The 23985-nt window shown below is 44.7% G+C and overlaps 1 protein-coding gene across 3 annotated transcripts in view; it reads right to left on the reverse strand.

The window, feature by feature from the left end:
• ATXN7L1 (ataxin 7 like 1) overlaps window positions 1-23649 on the reverse strand; it is a 272319-nt gene extending 248670 nt beyond the window's left edge. For 2 of the 3 annotated variants that reach the window (XM_025380736.1, XM_025380735.1), the window contains exons 1-2: window positions 23447-23649; window positions 22881-22949 (exon numbers count right to left, since the gene is read on the reverse strand). In XM_025380736.1, coding sequence (XP_025236521.1) covers window positions 22881-22949; window positions 23447-23627 — 250 coding nt within the window. In that variant the 5' untranslated portion in view covers window positions 23628-23649. The remainder of the gene's footprint in view (window positions 1-22880; window positions 22950-23446) is intronic. The other variant, XM_025380738.1, reaches the window with a different exon arrangement.
• Window positions 23650-23985: the final 336 nt, after the last annotated feature.

Raw genomic sequence — 23985 nt, forward strand, 5'->3', positions numbered from 1 at the left:
CCTACCATCTACAGCATGGCAGCTGGTGACTTATCCCTAATCTTCTTAGGTCTGTTCCTGTTGTCCAAATGAGCAAGCAGAGGAACAGAGAGGCAAGGTAGCTAGCCTAAAGTCACACAGCAAGCAGGCAGCAGAGCCAAGAAATTAGCTAAGGTCTGACTGCAAAGCTGTGCTTTTCCCTCTGCACCATCGAGTTCCTCGATGATCAACTATACGCAGAGGTGGGACTGAAAGGTGGCTTCTCCAGCTAGCACACATATTACCAGTCTTTCTCTGTATCTCTGTCAGTCTGTCTGTCTCCCAGTAAAAATCTAAACACCAATCACGTCAATAGGGCTAGATTTGCAAGTGGCTCTCCCCAGCTCTCCACCCCAAAGGGAGGACTCTTCCTCAGGAGATCTGCATGTATCACAAACCCTAACACCAAAATGCAACTTTTAAAGCAGTAAGCTCATTCCTCGAGTGTTTCCATCCCCCTCCCATGTGGCTCTCCCCCTTGTTATTTCTGGGCACAGGTGTGTCTCCCTCACAAGCTGTACATTTCTTTAAACATTTTGTTGTTGTTGCTGAAAGCGCGAAGAAGTCCACAGGAAAGGAAAAGGAAAAACCACAGAACTGTCCCCAGGAGAAATGTGCACACACAAAACACGCCCTCGCGCCTCTGCAATTCTTCATGCAATAGGAGAGCTTCACAGGGCACAAGTCAAGAATCACAATTCTGTTTCCCTCTTGCACCCTCTATTCTGTGTCTGTACACAGTAAGTGCTGAATAATTTTATGAAGGATCAATGCCATTACTTCTCTCTCCTCCTCCTTCCACCACCATCTTTGGTAAAAAAGAATGTAGCTGTTTACTTTATTACACTTCTGATCAGGCGCTTCCCTGGCTCTCCTTTCTAGGTTCTCTGTACTATCCTCCCTCTGTGAAGTTCCATCACCTTCCTGTTCTATGTCATCCATACCCTATTCCCAGAGGCTTGCCCCTGCCTCTCTCTAGTCCCCCGTGAATTTTGCCAGCTCTTTATCGACAGGCAGCCCTATAATACTGGCAGGGACCTTACAGTCCTCCCCTCATCTTACAGATGCAGATCACCAGGACTTGCTCTGTAACTGCACAAGGCTGTCCTGTTTTCTGACAGAGGGAGACCCAATTCCAGGAATCTTGACCCAGTTAGTCAGCCTTCCTAACCCTCCCTATACGACCTCTGCCTAGCAATCTGCTGCCTCCTCCTTGGAAAGCAAAAGCATCAGTTGCCTTGTGTGATCCTGGCTTCTCAGATTTTCAGCCCTAGCAGGACTCCTCCAGACCATGAAGCAAGCACCTTTGTGCAAGTTAGGAAAAGGCATCCTGTCTGGTCAGTTGCAGCCCAGGGGGCGCACAGTTTGGCAAGCAGAATGCCAGCTTGATCTGACCCCTCGGCCGGCAATCCTGCACAAGGCCCTTCTGCACACACATTTCTGTCAGCTCTGATGGAGAGGTGCACCTCGGCTGGGTTATCTTGGAAGGACTGAAGCGTCATCCCAGTCAAATCAGTTCTCTCCAGGTCTCTGTTTGACCCACTCACAGATGGAAACAGGTCTCTGTTTGACGCACTCATAGATGGAAACAGGTATACCTGCATTCACAGCAGCATTATTCACAATGCCCAAATGAGTGAGTAAACAAAATGTCAAGTATACCTACGATGAGATATTATTTAACTTTTAAAAGGAAGGAAATTCTGGTATATGCTACAACATGGATTAACCTTGGAAACATTATGCTCAGTGAAATAAACCAGTCACAAAAGGACATACACTGCATGATTCCCCTTATATGAGGGGAATAGATGACTAGAATAGGTGACTTCACAGAAACAGAAAGTAGAATAGAAAAGGTAAAACTGGTACCAAGGATGAGGGGAGGCAGGAATGGGGAATTATTGTTTAATGGGTTTAGAGTTTCTGTTTGGGATGATAGAAAAGTTCTGGAAGTGCATAGTGGCAACGGTCACACAACACTGAATGCCCTTAGTAACGCTGAATTATACACTCTAAATTGGCTAAAGTAGTAAAATTTTAAGTTACATATATTTTTAAACGTTTAAAAATTAAATGTAGGCTACATGCAGTGACTCACGCCTATAATCCCAGCAATCTGGGAGGCTGAGGTGTGCAGATCACCTGACTGAGGTCAGGAGCTGGAGACCAGCCTGGCCAACACGGTGAAACCCCATCTCTACTAAAAATACAAAAATTAGGCTGGCTGTGGTGGCTCACGCCTTTCCATCTGTGAGTGCGTCAAACATACACCTGTTTCCATCTGTGAGTGGGAGGCCGAGGTGGGCAGATCACCTGAGGTCAGGAGTTTAAGACCAGCCTGGCCAATGCAGTGAAACCCTGTCTCTACCAAAAATACAAAAATTAGCCAGGCGTGGTGGCGGGTGCCTGTAATCCCAGCTACTTGGGAGGCTGAGGCAGGAGAATTACTTGAACCTGGGAGGCGGAGGTTGCAGTGAGTGGAGATTGTGCCATTACACTCCAGCCTAGGTGACAGAGCGAGACGCGGTCTCAAAAAACAAACAAAAAAACCAAAAAACAAATAAACAAACAAAAAAAACCCCACAAAAATCAGCTGGGCGTGGCGGCGGGCGCCTGTAATCCCAGTTAGGCGGGAGGCTGAGGCAGGAGAATCGCTTGAACCCGGGAGGCGAAGATTGCAGTGAGCCAAGGTGGGCAACAGAGCGAGACTGTCTCAAAACAAACAAACAAACAAACAAACAAAAAAACCCGCCAAAACAAATTAAATGTGCTCTATATTGCGGCTTTAACAAAAAGGGCGGGTGGTAGGGAACAACAGCACCTGGCTGTACCCCTCTCTGAAAAGATGAGGATTCATAATATTTCCCACAAGCGCTTGATGTGCCAAGAGCAGCACCTCATTTCCCGGGGCCGACACCTCCACAGGGGCCTAACTAACATCTTTGGACACGCGGCGGTCTCAGCACTGACTGGCTGAAAGGTGCCACATCCATTTAAACATCCCCTTCATCCTGGCTGTTCCCTCCACCTCCAGAGCCCATCTCCGCAGGCATTCAGTTTTCCCTACAAGGCCGCGGCAGCCAGGCCCATTCTTGGTAGGCGTAAACTGCCATCCTGCTATAAATCCTTTCCCACAAAGCACTGGAGACTGGTCCTCTCACTGTGCCAAGAAGTCTTTTTCTGACCATCTGTAATCCATTCAAAGGCAACCGGCAGGAAATGGCGGCAAGGAAAACCCCTGCAAAATGCAACTGGTGGGACCACCTCTCCTCCCGCTAGCGGCCAGCAACAGGAAGTTGGCCTTTCTTGGGACACACAACATCTGTGGGAGTTCTGGAAGCTGCTGGGCGTCTGTCAGGGGCTGAACGGCTCGAGACAGATGCTCACAAAATTTGGTAAGAAAAGCATGCTGTATTGGGTTTAAAAATTAGTTCTGGAAAAAAAAAAAAAGCATTTGAAAAACCAAAACAAACCCCAGACCCCTAGAGAGGAAAAAAAATCCCAAAACACAAAAACCCCATCATATGAAAACTAACCTCAAAATTGCTTTCTTTTGATTTCTATGGACAATTAGACCATAATTTCAAGTAGTTCAAATCCTTCTTAGTGAGACTCCCCCTCCAATCTGGTATTGTCAGCTGCTGCTGCTTAATAGTGACAGCTTCATTTTTGGCATGAAAAGCTGAAGCCCTCAAAGCTTTGCAGTGGTGAGCTGGGGCCAGCTTGTAAAGGCCCACAAGAGCTGATCGTTAAATTTTCAGGAATGTGGTGAGCCAATTATTAAATTATTAAAAGTTATATGACATAAGCTTACAATGGAATATAAAACTCATCACTTCCAATTTATCTAGCTACATTTCACTTATTATCTACGCTTTGAGTATCGGTTGGCAACTTTCTCTTTCCTTTTTTTTTTGAGAAGGAGTCTCACACTGTCACCAGGCTGGAGTGCAGTGGCGTGATCTTGGCTCACTGCAACCTCTGCCTCCTGGATTCAGGTGATTCTCCCGCCTCAGCCTCCCCAGTAGCTGGAACTACAGGTGCATGCCACCATGCCCAGCTAATTTTTGTATTTTTAGTACAGATGGGGTTTCACCATTTTGGCCAGGATGGTCTTGATCTCTTGGCCTCGTGATCCGCCCGCCTTGGCCTCCCAAAGTGCTGGGATCACAGGCATGAGCCACTGCGGGTAGTAAAAATTTTAGGCTTTGTCCCAGCTACTCCATGCGGCCATTGTAGTGCAAAAGCTAGACAATACGTAAAAAAATGAGTGTGGCTGTGTTCCAATAAAACTTTATTAAAAACAGGCAACCCATAGGCCACAGGTTGCTAATCCTGCTCTCAAAGTCATTTACATCTAATGTATCTGTATGGTGGATATCCTACATAACAGTGTGCTGATGCATATCTCTTCCCAACTCTGAGTTCTGTGATATCAGAGTGACAGCTTGAAATGCAGTGGGAGGAGAGTTTATACCATGGAAATCATCACATACTACAAATCAGGGCATGATTTATTATTTTTTTGATTATCAAAATTTAAGAAAGTGATGGAGAAAATTTTAATGATGTAAGTTAAATTAAAAGAATAGTCAACCCTCTGAATCTGTGAATTCTACATCTGCAGTTTCAACTTAATTGCAGATCAAAAATATGTGGAAGAAAAAGGAAAGATGCCTGAGTCTGTACTGAACGTGTACAGACCTTTTCCTCTTGTCATTATCCCCTAAACAATTCAGAATAACAACTATTTACATAGCATTTACATTGTATTAGGTATTATAAGTAATCTAGAGATTATTTAAAGTCTATGAGAGGACTGTATAGATTATATGTAAATACTACACCATTTCATATAAGGGATAAGAATCCAAGGATTTGGGGTCTCGGAACCGATCCCCCTTGGATATCAAGGGACAGCTGTGTATTAAGTCTATAGCTTTATTGTGAATACTACAAAACAATGAGGACATATTCTTTTAGTACTTGAAAACCATTATTCAGTTCAGCAAGGAAGTCACATCGCTAAAAATCAAGTGAAGTTTTAACATATATCTTTGTTCTTTCCCTTTCAACTTACTCACTGACTTAAATGAAAATACCAACCAACACTTATGTGGGGTTTACATTTGTTTGTCAATTAAACCTTAGGAAGGTCAGGGGATATAAGAATTTGGCAGAAGTCAACCAAAGCATTTGGTGAGAATCTGTAGACTATATGAAATTTACAATAAAGAATGTAGGCTGGGCCTAGTGGCTCATGCCTGTAATCCTAGCACTTCGGGAGACTGAGGCAAGTCAATCACCTGAGGTTAGGAGTTCAAGACCAGCCTGGCCAACATGGTGAAACCCTGTTTCTACTAAAAATACAAAAATTAGCTGGACATGGTGGCAGGAGCCTATAATCCGAGATACTCGGGAGGCTGAGGCAGGAGAATCGCTGGAACTCGGGAGGTGGAGACTGCAGTGAGCTGAGACAGTGCCATTGCACTCTAGCCTGGGCAACAAGAGCGAGACTCAGTCTCAAAAAAAAAAGGATTTAAATATTTTATTCTGTATAAAGTATATGCCAAACAGCTTTTTTAAATCAGTAAAATGTATAATAAACATATATATCCATATGCACTAATTTTTAGATAGCAGATTGTTAAACATTTACTAGCACAACACTGATTCTAATAGAAAAGAACTTACAAATTAATTTGTTGGCAGCACCCAAAAAGTGTGTGTGTGTGTGTGTGTGTGTGAGACAGAGAGGGAGGGACAGAGAGAGAGAGAGAGAGAGAGAGAGAGAGAGAAAATAACTCTCCCTCCAGCACCCTGAATGGAGAAAGCAAAACAAACACTAACATTACCAAAGAAAAAAGAAGGTTGTTTTCTGAAAACTCTACTTCAAAAAAGATTGCATGGAGTTGGGCACTGAGTGTGTCTACAACTGGAATAAATTATGAACTATTTCTCTTTGGTATTAACGGAGTTTCACCATAACTTCTTTTTCTAAAAGCAACTTCTTGCGGAACTCATAGCCATCAAAGCCATTAAGCTCTTCCTTCCCTGTACAATGCCCTGAATGTCCAAATCCTAGCTGCTGTGTTGCCTCTGCATGAGGCCATCCATTCATTCATTCTTTCATTCGTTTTTCAAACATTAACTTGACTCCTACTAAATACCCTTTATCGTGGCCCATGTAAAACCACAAACCAAACAGCCTTTACCTTTAAGTCAAAGGTCTGAGACCCAGGTTAAAGGTCTGGCTGACCATAGACTGAGATACCTTCCTTCCCTGGGCTCCAAGGCATTTGAATCACATTTCATTTTCTAAGCAGCATCAGAGTTTCCAGGTGCTGCAAGTGAGTTCCTAGAGGGCAGGGCCATTGTTCCACCTTCACATTCCACACAGAGCCCAGCCCAGGGCCTTGCACCTCCTGTACAACTGGTCACTTTCTACACAGTCAGCAATGCAGGAAGCACAGCTCTGGCTTCTGACTTGCAGAGCATCACTCATCATGATTTCCAATTTAACTTCAGTGGTTCACCAGATCCAGGCTAAATACTGTGCTCCCTCTGAAAGGTGGGAGAAGAATTATTTCAAGTATAATTATCTTCTTCCTTCCCAAGGTTAAAGTAGAGGGTCACTTGACTGTGTGGGATAATATTTCTCAATGTTTTTAAACTCATGCTCTACCAAGATTGGATCACACTTTACTTCCTGAGGTTTGCACTACAAAACTCACTTTCTCTCTAAGACGTCCCATTGAGTGTGGTTTTCATACTATACAAGCATCTTTTTGAAATTCTAGTGTACCCAGTCCTCAACCTTGTCCCTCCTTAGCTTAATAATCATAGGCCATCACCTTCACCTCCAAGATTAGGCGACAGGGAAAAAAAAAAAAAAGAATCATAGGCTGGTGCAGTGTTCATGCCTGTAATCCCAGCACTTTGGGAAGCTGAGGCAGGAGGATCGCTTAGGCCCAGGAGTTGGAGACCAGCCTGGGCAACATAGCAAGATCCTGTCTCTACAAAAAATAAAAAATTAGTGTGGTGTGGTGGTATGTGCCTGTAGTCCCAGTTACTTGGAAGGCTGAGGTGGGAGCGTCACTTGAATCAAGGAGGTCGAGGCTACAGTGAGCTATGATCATGCCACTGCACTTCAGCCTGGGCAACAGAATGAGACTCTATCTCTCAAAAAATGAAAATGAAATAAAATAAAAGAATCATCAGTGTTCAACTACTTACTATGAGCACTGATAATTAAAGAAAAAAACTTAACTCTGCCCTTTTAGGAGGAATTTAATAGTTCATCCCCTGTTGATGGGAAAGATGTCTTCTGTATTGAAGAATGTCAATCAATAAAAGCAGGTCAGAATGACAGAATTTGAAAATGACCATCCTACAATCCCCAAAGACATAACTGATCCAGGCAAGGGTCATCAATGGATGCCCAGAGGATTTCACAAAATTTCCTGTTGGGGGACAGGATATTCACTGGGTGCCAAAGCATTACCCATAGAATGACATGCTAATTGCAGAAGGAGAATACAATGTTTGCAATGGGCAGAAGTGGTCACCACCTTACGAAGTGATCCATATCTAATAATAGGGCACCCTGACATCTTGTAACCCCTGGATGAGATGCTTAATGAAGCACTCAGAATCACCTGGGACACATTCACGCCAAAATGTTGAGTCTGAATCAAATGATACTTAAGCTCAAACTTCCAGAACAGGGGAAAAACAGGGAATAGCAAAAACAAGGTAAGATAACACAAGGAAGTGACAAGACAACATGAAGCATTTTAAATGGCAATGTTTTATATATTTATATATATAAATATGTATACAAGTATAGAAATATGTATGTATACATATATTCACACACACATATGGGGGAGGGACACTGTTCTAGATTCAAAACTACTGAAGAGATTTAACAGCCAAATGCAATACATGAACCATAACAGGACCTAGTTTGAAAAATGCAGCTATAAGCTTTTGGGGGTGGGGGCGTGACAGGTGAATTTTGAATGAGAACTGGGTATGAGATATGAGTATGGAATTACCATTAGTTTTCTAAGTGTGATACTGATATTATGATTCGGTCAGAGAATGCCTCTAATTTTAGGAGATGCATGCTGAAGTATTTAGAGGTGTCATGCTGTCTGTGACTTACCAAATATTTCAGCAAAAACATACATACATATTTATGTATGATAAGGCTCTGAGAATTTAAGTGAACAGCTCAAGGTAGCACAATCAAGATGTGGAAAAATGATAAATATTCAAAGATGAAGTGTCGTGATGTCTACAACTTATTTCCAATGCTACCGAAAATAAAATCAAATGCCACACACACACATGCATATACATATACACACACACAGTCGCATAATGACACTTTGGTCAACAACAGGCCACATACTCAGCGGTCCCATAAGAGTATACAATACCATATTTTTACTGTATCTTTTCTATCTTTCAATCTGTTGAGAGACACAAATGCTTGCCATTGTGTTACAACAATTACCTACAGTATTCAGTACAGCAACATGCTGTACAGGCTTGTAGCCTAGAAGCAATAGGTTATACCAATAGGAATATCATAGAGTGAACTTACACAAACCTAGATGGCATAGCCTATTGCACACCTAGGAAATGACACATCTCTCAGAACATAGCCCCATCATTAAGGAATGCATGACTGTATATTTCTTTTTCTTTCCTTTTTTTTTTTTTTGAGACAGAGTCTCGCTATGTTGGCCAAGCTGGAGTGCAGTGGCATGATCTCGGCTCACTGCAACCTCTGCCTCCTGGGCTCAAGCAATTCTCCCACCTCAGTGTCCCAAGTAGCTGGGATTACAGGTGTGTGCGACTATGCCTGGCTAATTTTTGCATTTTTAGTAGAGATGGGGTTTCACCATGTTGGCTAGGCTGGTCTCGAACTCCTGACCTCGGGTAATCCACCCGCCTCTGCCTCCCAAAGTGCTGGAATTACAGGCGTGAGCCACGGCACCTGGCCTGTATATTTCTTTATAAGACATATATACAGATAGATCTTTACATATATATATATATGAAAACAAGACAAAATGCGAACTAATGTTTAATTCTATAGGTGATCATGGTACCATTATTTCAAGCTTTTTATACATGTGAAAAATTTTAACACTGAACTGCAAAGGCAAAAAAAAAGAATGGTGCAGGGTGGGGGTTACTAGCAAATATTAAATGAAAAACTTTAGGTGCTCAAAGATGTCTGGGACTCAGCACCCTAGCGGTAGCATTTTTTCATGGAATTTTCTCTGCTGACCTAGGATGCTGGAGCTAACGCCCTAAGGTGAGCTGTGTTGCATTGTAGCTCCAGCGATCCACTTGAACAGAAACTTCAGGAGTCCTGCCAGTTCTTAGAATCTTGACAACTTCAAAATATCAGATGGTGAATCAAAAAACCTCATAGGCCATCTCCAGATTGATTTTTTTAAAATGGAAATACAAATGGGAACTGTTGGTTTCACGGGTATGACGTTTCAATTTTGTAAGATGGAAAGAGTTATGAAGATTGGCTACATGATCATGTGAATGTCCTTGACACTACTGAACTTTACACTTAAAAATGGTTAAGATGGTATAGTATTTTACCACAATCTTCTTAAAAAAAGAAGAAAAAGACAATACAGGTATTTCAAAAACAAATAAGATGCTTAGTTGAACTATAACACTCTGCTGGTCGAAAGATAACTTAGGAAACAAAAGGGGACAATATGATCGCTCTTCCTCCACCCTGCCTCCAGAAGATTCGAATGCAGCTATGATGACAAGACACATGTGGACCATGGGAAGAGTCTGCAGCAGTGTAAGGTGTGAGGTTTGGGGGCATGTACACTGGGCATAGCTAGCATGCACAAGGTGCAGAGAAGTTCCAGGTGGGGTGGCCCGAGCGGCGGGGAGGCTTCCTTAGAAAGTATGGCTGGCCCTGGGGAAGGAGGGTGAGGGGCAATGGGAGGGGGAGAAGGGGAAGACACTAGATGCAGATGGGAGGCAGAAGCAGAGAGGGGGACAGGGAAAGCACTCCACTTGTCCAAAGTGCTGCTGCAAAGGGCAGGCCACCTGTCCAGATAGGAAGGGACTGAGGACTTTGAATGCTGCATTAACTGTGGTCGATGAAGTGCTGACAGGTTTTCACTTGAGGAACAAACTGACACATGTGAATTTTCAGAAGATTAATTTTTGAAGTGGTGTGCGGGGAAGATACAGACAGGAAGACCAATTAAACAGCTATTATAAAAATCTAGGTAGGCTATGAGGCAGGCTAGCTGGGGTGGGGGTCGGGGAGTGGAGAGAGATGGAGAGGTGCAGGGAATCGCTAAGATGGGAGGGAGGGAGGAGCGGAGGAGGGGGTCTTTCTAAAGATAGTCATGGGGAAAATGCACAGGCTCGGCTTGCACTTGGGTCTAGGGGAGTCTGAGACGCACAATGACATCCGTGAGGGGCTGTCTGGCACGGCACCCAGGGGTAGGATGAGCACTCTGTGGAGGAGAGGTCAGGAAAGCTGCAAGCATGTCAGAATCGCCACACACAGGGACCGCCTGGGGTGTGAACAGGAGCCAGAGTCCGGTGCAAATGCAGAGCAAACCGAGGGCAAAGCCTCACGCTCCGAGGGAGGAGCTGGCAGAAAGGGCACAAAAGCGGGTGCCATGAAAACTTCTGAGAGCAAATATGATTTTCAGAAAGCTCTAGGATTGTCTACTATTTAAAGAAATCCCCAGTAATTCCATTTGGAAAGCAAATATGCCCCTACTCTGCTTAAACCTGGCTTGTGTACAGGGTTTGTATTTTGCCATTAAGTCTTTTGTCTCAGCCACTGAAAGTGGCAGGACTCATTTGAGTCCCTAATTCTCTCTGGATTCTGCCCTGCTTCTGCAAAAGATGATGAGGAAGGGCACAATGATGAGGGAGTAACTCAAGGGAACGGAAGCCTGGAGTCTGGGGACTTCATTAACAGGGCTGTTGTACATGGGTTGGCCAAACGAAGTCAGCCTTAAGCAAATGTGACCAGTTCTGGTGGGCGTGGTGGCTGACTCCTGTAATTCCAGAACTGTGGGAGGCTGCAGTGGGAGAATCGCTTGAGCCCACGAGTTCGAGACTAGCCTAGGCAACACAGGGAGACCCCCGTCTCTAAAAATAATAGAAAAAATTAGCCAGGAATGGTGGTGTGCACCTGTGTTCCAGCTCCTTGGGAGGGAGGCTGAGATGGGAGGATCACTTGAGCTTGGGAGGTCAAGGCTGCAGTGACTTATGATTGCACCACTGCACTCCAGCCTGGGCGACAGAGCTACTGCCCCTCCCACCCAAAAATGTGACCAGTTCCTCTTTTCCAGTGGATCACCCTCTTCTTGCCAGTCTGGGTGGGATTCTGTCCCATTAAGTGTAAAAGGTGCTTGAACCCACAAGCTCCTGGTCCTTATCAGAAGAATCAAACCACCAGCTGGTAGACCATGGGGTCTGGGGCCCATCGAAGGTCACTTGAAACCCCACAGAGAGGAGGTGACTAATTAGGAGAGGGGACAGCACCGAGGAGGAAAGGATTGTCAAGGACTCCTGGTCTCTGAAACCACCGAGAGAGAGACAGGGGGGTGACACCAGCTCCTCTGGGACCAGTAGGGCGATCACTATAAAATGCTTAAATGCCCCAATTAACGGAGAATGGGTGAAATTCAAAGTCACAGGAAGTAAATGTTGCCACATCATCCTGTCCTCATGTGGGAGATGCATTCTGTGCCTTTCCCAGCCACTCCATTCCAAAGGATCCTCTTTGTCACTGCCTTCTCAGAGCCAGTGACAACCAGGGCATCTCTGTGGCTGAAGAAGGTAAAGGACTTTCACACCCACTTAGCAGGCATGTCACCATCAAAATGACACCTCTAACGTGGCATTAGGATGATGGACACCTCTAACGTTCCATCATCCTAGGGAGCGCACCCTTCATGAAATTACTAACAATCCCAATGCCATGAGGGAAACTGAACAGCGGCCTAGAAGATGTTCAAAAGGAGGAAAAAAGAGAGAAATCATCACTGTAGATAGATGCCCCTGGAGTTGCTTGGCAACCATCTTTGCTAACACCTTCTCCCAAAAAGGAACACAGTTTGCATTAGCTCCTCTGATTTCCCTGAGGCCAGGACTCTGACCACAGAGGCCACAAAGCTGGGGCCTTGGAATGAGAGAGCATTTCCCTGATGGGGAGACCCAGGGCCCTATCAGGAGGCCACTAGCTTACACAGGCAAGAGGGAATGAAAGGTAGTCCGGCCTCGCCATTTTGCTTAAAGAACACTCTCTCTTGGGCAAGGATGGTGAGAGAATGAGTCAAGCCAGGTGCCCAGGTGCAACACTTAAGGAGCACTCACTCTGCACCTGCAGAAGCCCACGTGAGGCCCTACTTAAACAGGTCTCCTGGGCACCTGCTTGCTTCCCCTTAGTTCCAACCCTGCTCCTAGGACGACAGACATCAGGACACAGTGCTTAGAGTACAGCCTCTGGAATCAGGCTGCCTTGGGGTTCAGGACAGCTCTACTATTTCCCAGCTATGTCACCTTGGGTAAATTACTTAACCTCTCTAAGCCTCAGCTTCCCAATCTCTGAAATAGGGTTGATAACAGGATTTGCCTCACAGGGTGGTCATGAGGATTAAATGCGAACATGCACATTTAGCCCTGGGCCTGGCACCTAGTTAATGCCCAATAAAAGACATTTAGGATTGTTACTTAAAAACAAAACAAAACAAACAAACAAAAAAACACATAAGTTGGGCTGTCTTTAGCCCAAAAGATACCACAAAAGTAAATTTAAAAAACAGACAAAAAACTCCAAAAGGAAACACATAAGCAGCTCCCTTAGAACCCCTGAACCTGGATCTACAGAATCAGAATCTCTGTGGGTGGTCCTGGCCTATTTCCTTTTAAAAAGCTTCCCAAGCAATTTTCAGGGTAGGCAGGGTTGAGAGCCACTTCTCTCAACCAATAAACAGTAGTTCTCAAAGTTCAGGAAACATCAGAGCCACCTGAGGAGCCTGTTTAAAATGCACGTTCCTGGTCAGGTGCGGTGGCTCATGCCTGTAATCCCAGAACTTTGAGAGGCCGAGGAGGGAGGATCACTTGGGCTCAGGAGTTTGAGACCAGCCTGGGGAACACAGCAAGACCTCATCTCTACTAAAAGTCAAAAAAATTAGGCAGGCATGGCAGCACACGCCTGTAGTCCCAACTACCTAGGAGTCTGAGGTAGAAGGATCGCTTGAGCCCTGGAGACCGAGGCTGCAGTGAGTATGATCATGCCACTGCACTCCAGCCTGGGTGACAGAGAGAGACCTGTCTCGAAAAAATAAATTAAAAAAAAAAAAAAAAAACAAAAACAGCACATTCCTGGTTCCTATGTTTCACTCCCAGTTGTTTCATTTCAGTGTGACTGCAGCCTGGGGCTGGGGGCGAAAGGACCCTACAGAACAACACAGCAGGGTCTCCAGAATGAACACACTTTGTAAAACACTGAAACAGATTCACTTTTTTTTTGAGACGGAGTGTCACTCTGTCCCCCAGGCTGGAGTGCAGTGGTGCAATCTCAGCTCACTGCAACTTCTGCCTCCTGAATTCAAGCAATTCTTCTGCCTCAGCCTCCCAAGCAGCTAGGACTACAAGCACATGCCACCATGCCTGCCTAATTTTTGTATTTTTTTAGTAGAGATGGGTTTCACCATATTGGCCAGGCTGGTCTCGAACTCCTGACCTCATGATCTGCCCACCTCAGCCTCCCAAAATGCTGGGATTACAGGCATGAGCCACCTGCCCGGCCCCAGATTCACTCTTGAGACTAACAGTACAGGGACACCAGTCCAATCCCTTTGTCTTTGTTCTGGGCATCCTTAAAGAAATGGAGACACACAAGTTGACAAAAGATGCCTGGTGAGCCCCGGGCATACCCCTGGAGCAGTAAGAACACAGTCTTTCCCCTGGAAGTGGCAGCTCTAAGACAAAGGCAAAGACCCAAGTGCTTGGTAAAAACAACAATCATCACAACAAAGGCTTACATTACTGAGTACCTACTTTACACCAGATAGCATCTCATTTATTTCCACAACAATTCTGAGAGGTACTCCTATTCCCACTCTGGAAAGGAAAAGTAGAAATTGAGGCTTAATTTAATATCCAGCCAATAAATGGTCAAGATTTAAATAATGCTCCACTAAACTCCTAAGCATGCAATGCCAATGAACCTTTTTGTGTGTGGTAAAATACACATAACATAAAATTTACCATTTAAACCTTCTTTTTCTTTTTCTTTTCTTTCTTTCTTTTTTTTTTTTTTTGAGACAGAGTCTCGCTCTGTTGCCCAGGCTGGGGTACAGTGGTACGATCTCAGCTCACTGCAACCTCCGCCTCCCGGGTTCAAGCAATTCTCCTGCCTCAGCCTCCTGAGCAGCTGGGACTACAGGCGCCCACCACCACACCCAGCTAATTTTTTGTGTTTTGAGTAGAGACGGGGTTTCGCCAGGATGGTCTCGATCTCCTGACCTCGTGATCTGCCCACCTCGGCCTCCCAAAGTGCTGGGATTACAGGCATGAGCCACCACGCCTGACCCATTTTCACGATTTTTTATGTGTACGGTTAGTTCTGTGACATTAAGTATATTCACAATGTTGTATAACCATCACCACAGTCCATCTCCAGAACTTCTGCATCTTCCCCAACTGAAACTCTGTATCACGGAAACACGAACTCTCCATTTCCCCTCCCCTAGCCCCTGAATGTCCACCATTCTACTCTCTGTCTCTATGAATTTGACCACTCTAGGAACCTCATTATAAATGGAATCACACAGTATTTGTCCTTTTGTGGCTCATATACTTTTTAAGAACCGGACCATCACCTTGGTCTGATATAACCAAACTGGGACCATGTCTCCACCATCTTCCATACCCCTGGAATGCTGAACTCACTTGTGGTTAGTATCATCAGACTGGGTGTCTGTCCTGTGTCCCCATCCCACCCCAGGACTCTGTGGCCTGTCAATGCCTTGAGGTAAGGTCACAGAACTCCCACTCCCCCTACAGGTAAGGGTATCCTTACACCATTAATGTTCACAGATTTACAATTAGCATCACAGAATCAGGTACACCAGTAAGTGCTTCTGTGTTCAAAGAGCCCATCATTGACTCACTTTTATCTTCCCCACTGTGGTGACCTAGTGCCACTTTGTCTTGCCCTAGAGAGTATTTATTTGGTTTCCATTTCTTCTGTAAGCACCTGATCCCTTAAAATTGGCAAGCGGAATTGTGTTGAGAAACCACAGGTACAAGGATAAAGCGTCTCCATAAAAACAATGCTTTCCCCACAGCAGAATTCCAGCTTCACTTATAGACGACTAGGGCAGCCAGGTCTAGCCCCTGAATATTAAGGATGCTCCACTGTAGCCTCAGCCCACTTGCAAGAAGGGATTTCCTGAGGTTTCATCATTAGTTCAAGCACCTCAGGGTCCAAATCCAGGTCCATTTGGCAGTCTGAGCTCTATCACAGAAGAGAGCAAGAGAATGCCAGCCAAACGGCATTAGCTGGGAGCACGTAATCAGCAGAACACCAGACAGGGAGATTTAGGAGAGAGACACACACAGAAGTCAGTCCTTGCCGTTCAGTTTCTACAATATTCTGAAAAAGTAGAACCCACTGGCTAAAGCTCTCCCTCTCCATTATGGCTATGTTTGATTATTGCAATCACTCAGTGACCACTGTCTCCAGATGTGAATAGTGGGCCACCTCAGGGTGTGGGGTCCTTAGAGAAGAGGGATTTGACCAGGACAATGTCTCACTGCATTGGCTACTACCATCTTATGTCTACTTCTGAAGTATGTCATGAATGAAACAAAATGTCATAAACAAAACGTTAGCCTGAAGGGTATAAATGCAACCAAACCCAGAAAACCATACAGAAACAAATCTGCCTAACTTTTCTAAATCAATTCTGCAGCAGAGACGGCAGGCCCCTGGGAACCACCAGCTGAAAGCATCAACATGGCCTCGCAATGTTACATTTTGTAACATGAACATTATTAAAAAATAATAAGTAGTTTTAAAATGAATATGTATGTGTATGTAATGGTCTACATCTTCTAGCAGTAAAAACATTATTCTCATAGAATGACATAGGATGAGACCCTGGTACAGGGCAACTTAGAAGAAGGCAATATCATATACACTGTTTCAGTGCGTCCATCCTCGCTTCCTGTTGTGGAAGGATCCAGAGCCACATTTCCTCCACACGGGAACCCAGGCACAAGGAAATAATTGTATGTACAACGAAATACTCATTTTAGAAGCTTTGTATTTCCCAAACTAGATGATCAGGATGTCCTTTCTCATCTGTGTTGTGTTGGTTGTGGCATGCCCCTGCTCCATCAGTGGGCTGCACCTGTAGAGCTTATAGCTCTCCAAGCCCTTCCCTTCTCTTCCTTCTCATCTTTCCTCCCTATCACCTTTAAGCCGCTCCATCTCTCCCATCCTTCCATCCCAAAAGCTGGGCCAGAGAAGAGAGATGATAATGAAACGCCAAAGTGAACAAATGTTACTGCTTGTTAGCAAAAGGGGAGGAAGGTAGGCTTAATGGGGAATGAAGTTGAAATTAATGGTAAAAATGAGGTTTATCTGTGTAATCTGTGGACTTTGTGTCTTCCCATCTTCTATTAACATAGATAACAGAGTTGTCTGTATAATGATAAAGGGAAGCTGTTCGCAGTTTCCCATAAATCTCCATGGCCTGCTGCTGACTTCCCTGGCTTGGATTCTAAGAATACTTCATTCTTAACCAGGTCAGTTGCCATCTTTTTCTCCAATTTTCTCCCATCCAGCCACAACTGCAAGACTCCTGAGCCTGTGCTGAGCATGCTCCTATGTTCTCTGCACCCTTCTATATTGCAGCCCAATTCCACCAGCATCTCAGAAGAACAGCAAACTCTTATAGTCACAGCAATGTCTTACTGGCCCCAGCACAATTTTCAGACTGGAAGCTTTCCACCAGTTTATCTACATCACATCGAAACATGTGGGAACATTAAAACACAGGCAAGTTTTCAAAGTGACAAGTGTAGGCTTCCAAGAGACCCAAACAGGAATCTATTGAGGACTCTTTTTTTTTCTCAGTGATAAAATAAAACAACTTATCGATCATTTAAAGAAGTTATTTAGATCTCCCAGTCCCTAAAAAGAACTTTGTATAAACTCTTCTTAGCCATAGGCCATATACAGGCTAAGTATTACTTGATAGCTCTTGATAAAACTTATCGATGATCACTTAACTGCACTCCATTAAAAACACTGCTATCCGGCCGGGTGCGGTGGCTTACATCTGTAATCCCAGCACTTTGGGAGGCTAAAGGTGGGCAGATCACAAGATCCAGGAGATCGAGAACATACTGGTTAACACGTTGAAACCCAGTCTCTACTAAAAATACGAAAAATTAGCTGGGTGTGGTGGCACGCACCTGTAGTCCCAGCAACTCAGGCGGCTGAGGCAGGAGAATCACTTGAACTCAGGAGGTGGAGGTTGCAGTGAGCTGAGATTGCGCCACTGCACTCCAGCCTGGGCGACAGAGTGAGACTCCATCTCAAAAAAAAAAAAAAAAAAAAAAAATTGATATCCATAGAAATTGTTTCTTTAAAAAATCATTAGCTTCATAAAATTATAATAAAATGGTTTACTCTAAAAATAAAGTTTCTGCTAGGTATCTTTTCTTTTCATCACAGATTAGTTTAAAATCCTAGTTAATTAGAATAAAGTTTTCTAGAGCTAGCTTCATTAGTAATGATAATAATAATAAAAGCCAACATTCATTAAGGACTTACTATGTGCTAAGCTCTTTTGTATTATCTCATTTAATCATCACAACAATCCTATTCTTATCTCTGTCTTATAGTTAGGGACACTTATGAGGCATAGGAACCCTATTCCTTATCTATGAATTGGTATTCTTTAAAAAAAACTTCAGATGAGGCAAGGGGAACATCTTTCCAAATCACTGAGAGCTTTTTCCTAATTAGCTTGAAAAAAGTCTTCAGATAAATCTACCAAGCTGAGGAGGAAATTATTTGAAAAGGTTAGCACAGAAGAATGGCCATCCTTGGAATTTTCTCTCATAAACACCTTTTATAGATTAGGCTAATAAGGTTTCTGGGAGTCCTCCTCACAGGAAATCTGCATGCCTGACTGATCCAAGCTGACTGAGGTCAAATCATTCTTCACTGGGGGAACACATTGGGTTTTGGACTCAGAACCCCACTTTTCTCGGAATGCCGAAGGCCAGATACCATTCACAAATGATTTGCAGCAGAATATTGCTTGTGTATGAGATTCAGTGATTTTTGCCACCAAGAAGTTATAAATTGAGAAAATAAACCCAGTTATTTTTGAAGTAGTTTAAGATATTTTTAATGTGAGGGCTTGGGTTTTTTTTTTTTTAAGTTTCTTTAGAAACAGTTTGCCTGCTATAACTGCATCTCAAAGGAAGGTACATTCAATAGAGAAGCTTGGGTTCAGAGGTCTCAAAGGGACCTTAGAGGACATTCAGTCCCACTCCCCTTACTTTAAATATGGGCAAATAGGCCCAGAGAAGGGAAACGACTTCCAAAGGGCATAGATCAAAATGTAGGAAGCCGACTCAAAGTGTTCTCCTGCTCCTTCTAGTGCCCAGGTTGTCCTGGATATAAGCCCATCTAAGCACATCCACCCATGGAACTAGCAACACCTTCTGAACCCAGGTGATGACAACATTCAAAAGTATTTGGGGCCAGGTGCAGTGGCTCATGCCTGTAATCCCAGCACTTTGGGAGGCTGAGGCGTCCAGATCACCTGAGGTCTGGAGTTCGAGACCAGCCTGGCCAACATGGTGAAACCCCATCTCTACTAAATATACAAAATTAGCCGACCGTGGTGGTGCATGCCTGTAATCCCAGCTACTTGGGAGGCTGAGAAAGGAGAATCGTTTGAACCCGTGAGGTGGAGGTTGCAGTGAGCCAAGATCGTGCCATTGCACTCCAGTCTGGGCAACAAGAGTGAGATTCTGTTTCAAAAATAAAAGAAAACTGGCAAATTCCTCTTAGCTATAATTTAGCTAATTTTAGATGAAATAATAACAATGACGTGAAAACTTTATTACAGACATTTCAAAGCATCCAGTTAACATTTCATACAGTATAGGCAGAGAACTGAAAGAAATGGAAAGAATTGAAAGAAAGTTTAAAGGGGTGAGGAATGGGGTATTGTATTATAGTAATCACGTTATTCAAAAAGTCTGCAAGTCCTTGCTGTGACTTCTGAAGTTGTGGCCAGATAGAGGCAGAAACCAAAATAATTCTTATTTCACATTTCCAGCCTAACTTCTCTTCCTGAGTTTAGTCTATTAAAAATATCATATGACACCAACGTTCATAGTGGCATTACTCAAAATGGCCAAAAGGTGGAAACAACGCCAATGTCCACCAACAGATGAGTGCATAACAAAATGTAGTATATATACACAACGAAATATTATTCAGCCTTAAAAACGAACGAAGTACTGATCCATGCTACAACATGGATGAGCTATGCAGAGATGCAAAGCGAAAAAACCAGATACAAAAGGATACAGATTGTATGACTCCACTTATATGAGGTACTAGAACAGGCAACTTCATAGAGACAGAAAGTAGAACCATGGTTACCAGGGCTGAGAGGAATGGAGAATGGGGAGTGACTGCATAATGGGTACACAGTGTCTGATTGCGATGATGGAAAATTTGGGAAATGGAAAGCGATGATAGTTGTATAATATTATGAATGTACTTAGTGCCACTGAATTGTATACTCAAAATGGTTAAAATGATAAATTTTATGTTATGTATATTTTACCACAAAAAAAAAAAAAAAAAGACATCAAAATCAGAACTACCGGCCAGGTGCGGTGGCTCACACCTGTAATCCCAGCACTTTGGGAGGCCAAGGCGGGTGGATCACAAGGTCAGGAGATCGAGACCATCATGGCTAACACGGTGAAACCCCATCTCTACTAAAAATACAAAAAATTAGCCAGGCTTGGTGGCGGGCGCCTGTAGTCCCAGCTACTCGGGAGGCTGAGGCAGGAGAACAGCGTGAACCCGGGAGGCGGAGCTCGCAGTGAGCCAAGATCGCGCCACTGCACTCCAGCCTGGGCGGCAGGCTCCGTCTCACAAAAAAAAAAAAAAAAAAAAAAATTCGGAACCACCTCCCTTCATTTCTCAGTTGGAATCTCTAAAGTGTATTTTGTTCATTTATTCCCACTAAAGCTGAATTTCTTCTCAAGACCTGCTTAAAGCTGACAGTGTCATGGACAATCTACATACATTCATACGCACAGGTACACAGCCACACACAGACTACTTTGTGTCCTGCAGTGACCCATCCACAAACAGTATCCACCCCAAGACTTTGCTGATCACTCCAACAAGAAGGCCCATGGCAAGCACTACTGGAGATCCAGGTAACCAAATGAACACCCCTTCAATTTCTCACCATGGGGGAATATGTATTCAGTATATAGATATTTTATCTATAAAGAAAACTGCGTGCATATATACCAGAAAGACCATCGGGAATTGCTCACCCAAGTCTGTTCCACCACACCCATGAACAAAGAGATTTCAGCTCATATATGGCTATTTTGGTGAAGTTAGCGATTTCAAGTTACACTGAACAGTGGGTGTCCTTAATGCAAATGCATATAATTAGGAGCTAAATCTTTGTACCTTTATAGGACAAAGGACCTAATAAGCTGGATGTACCACCTGTGACTTCTGAGGAAAGGAGAGCTTTTCATTTTTTCTTAAAAGAATCCGTTTCTCAGCCGGGCGCGGTAACTCACGCCTGTAATCCCAGCACTTTGGGAGGCCGAGGCGGCCGGATCACGAGGTCAAAAGATCGACACCATCCTGGCCAACATGGTAAAACCCTGTCTCTACTAAAAATACAAAAATTAGCTGAGTGTGGTGGCACGTGACTGTAGTCCCAGCTACACAGGAGGCTGAGGCAGGAGAATCACTTGAACCTGGGAGGCGGAGGTTACAGTGAGCCAAGATCATACCACTGCACTCTAGCCTGGTGACAGAGTGAGAATCCATCTCAAAAAGAAAAAAAAAAAAAAGAAAAAAGAATCTGTTTCTCATGAGGCAAAGAGAATCTGAGAACAATAGTCTTCTGAAATAGAAATAGGGACTGGGGGGAAAGGATGTGAGTTTTGTTTGTGATAGTCATAACCCATCACCCAGACCTGAGAGGTGCCATCCTGTGCCATACCATGACCTTTACTCAACTTTAATTTAAAGATTTCCACAGCCTCACCATCTTTTGTGGACATGTTGCCAGTAGCCTGATAACTGGGTCTTGCAAGCATTTAGAGATCTCAAGAGTTTGTGTGTGAAGAAAAATAATCTCTAGTGATGCTTCCCACTGCCAACACACATGAACATTTAACACAAGTAAGCTGCCACTTGTAAAAAGTCCACTTGACATCAATCCCTCGTGCATCCTGAAGACACATGTCAAGATCACACAAGATTTTAGAAGCAAACATTTTTAGAATAATGTTTTGTTCCCAAAGTGCTTAATTAGCAGAAACACTGTGCTAGGGAACTGTCCTTGAATATGCACACATTTTAACCTTCATGTTATTTTTTCTGAAGCACAAAGTTTCCTCTCAGTGGATGGTCAGGAAATGATTGGGCACAGAAAACCAACCATCTGAAGTGCTGATTCGTAAAATGAGTTCCATCTTTCCACGCAGGATTCAGCTGCCTTCCAGGGTGACATTCCCTTTATGAGGGGGACCATTCTTTGGCATCTAATGACCTTTTCTCTATTCATTTAGGATGAGCAATTCACCTATGGCCTACTTATATCTGAACTCTTTCAATACCACCAACCTCTTCTGTCCCCTTGTGCCATCTTCCTACCCCCAATTTCAACCAATTATGTTTTATAAGACATCAGTTAGTGAATCACAATTCAAATGAACCCATCCATTTGCTTAGCATCAAGTGGCCCCTGGAGTTGCTCCATTTGAAGCCCATAGGCCAGAGTTACATACGGCAGGCTTGCAAATGAGAACAGGGTATGATTTATTTATGACGACCATATGTGTTTGATGCCCAATTCCAGCAGGTTGTGGCTTCTCTTGCATGTCTTGGTCTGGGATGACCTATCTACTCAGTGTGTCCCATTTCAGGTACCGTATTTCCATGCTGGGAAAAGAGAGCTGACGACTGGCTGGGGGGCTGCACATACAGATGCTCCCAACCCTGCTTGCCACATAACAATCTGTGACCAAATGCAAAGTGGGCCAAATGTAACTTGCTGCACAGGTTTGCCATGTACAATGGTTTTCAGTGGTGAGTGGAGAAGTAGCTGCTGGAATGACTGACCATGTGGGGTTCATTAAGCTGTTGTGCATTCACCCATGAGAAAGGCCAGGATGCTTGTGAAGGGAGCTCCACTCTTCATTTCAGAAATTTTAACGCCCCACCATTTGGCAGTGATGCTCCCGGGGAGAATGGCAGATATGCATCAGAAGGTTCAAACGTGGAGTCCAACTGAAGTGCAGTAAACTTCTGCCTTCAACAGTCTCACCCCCCTTTACCCCCCAGTTGTATTTATACTTTGAAAGAAGTTAACATGAAGCAGTAGTCACCTGGGCGTGCTCAATTTTTGACAAGCCTTAGTCACTCTGTACCCAGCAGAACAATTCACATTATATTCGAAATCCTGTGAAGATTCTGCCACACATGCTAACACTAAAATGCCAGTAGCTCCACTTACCTTCTTTATTAAGCCTCATAACCTCCCTGCTTTTTCCACCCTCTTTTCCAGCCTCTTCTAAATCTACATCTGCAGATGAAAAAGAAAAGGAAAACAGAAAATAAGGAAAAAAGGGGGGAAAAAAGCCAAAGTCAAGGGGGGAGGGAGAGTGTTTATTTGCAAACAGATCGATATAAATACTGTATATGAAATTCTTTCAAAAATTGACAATGCAACATTTTCTCCCAAGTCCGGGTTTCCATCTACCTGGCCCAGATAGGTACCCAAAAAACTATGCAAGCAGCAACAGAGTAGCCTTTTAAACGGACAACACCGTGGGGCTGCGAGCCCACCCCGCGGGCTGCCACGGGGAGCCGGGCACGGACAGACAGACAGCCCTGGCAGCCGGGCCTCTCCCTGTGCATTGATGATCTGTCTCTGTGTGTATTTATTTAGAGAGAGAGGGAGAAGCATGGAGGACACCGGGGGCCACTCTCTCTCTCACACACACACTTTTTCCCAGTGGCTCTAGGTGAATGGAAAGGTTACAGGATAATAAAAGGAGGAGGAGGCGGTGGGGTTCTTACTGTCGGAGCAGTGTAATTTGGCGGCGTCGATCCAGGAGGACCAGGGTTTGCCCAGAAACGCCTCCGGACTGGGCACTTTGCGATCCAGTGTCGCCATTGCTCTTCCTTCTTGTTGCTTTTTCCCTGTTCCTTCGGCAGCAGCAGCCGAGAGACACGGGATTCGAGAACGCTCCGACGTCATCTTCGGAACGTTCCGACATTGAGTGTTCTGAAAGGGGGAGGGAGGGAGGAAGGGCGGGATGGGAGGAGGGCGGCGGAGGAGGAGGGGAGAGGGAGCGGAGGAGGGGCGGGCGCTCTGGCTCCCGGAGCCAGCTCGGTGGGGCTTGCGCGCCCGCGGCCGCCAGGGGCAGCAGAGAGGCGCCTGCAGTCCGCGCCCGCCCGCCCGCCGGGGGCCGCCCGCCTGCCGGGGAGGGGCCGCACTGACGGGCGAGCGCCGCGTGCCGGAGAGTGGAGGCTGCAGAGCGCCCGGCAGCCGGGATGCAGCGGCGCCGCCCGAGCCCGGGGTGCCAGGGGTCGGGGCACACGGGGAGAGGCCCGAC

This window comes from Theropithecus gelada, chromosome 3, assembly GCF_003255815.1.
Source record: "Theropithecus gelada isolate Dixy chromosome 3, Tgel_1.0, whole genome shotgun sequence".
Taxonomy (NCBI): Eukaryota; Metazoa; Chordata; class Mammalia; order Primates; family Cercopithecidae; genus Theropithecus; species Theropithecus gelada.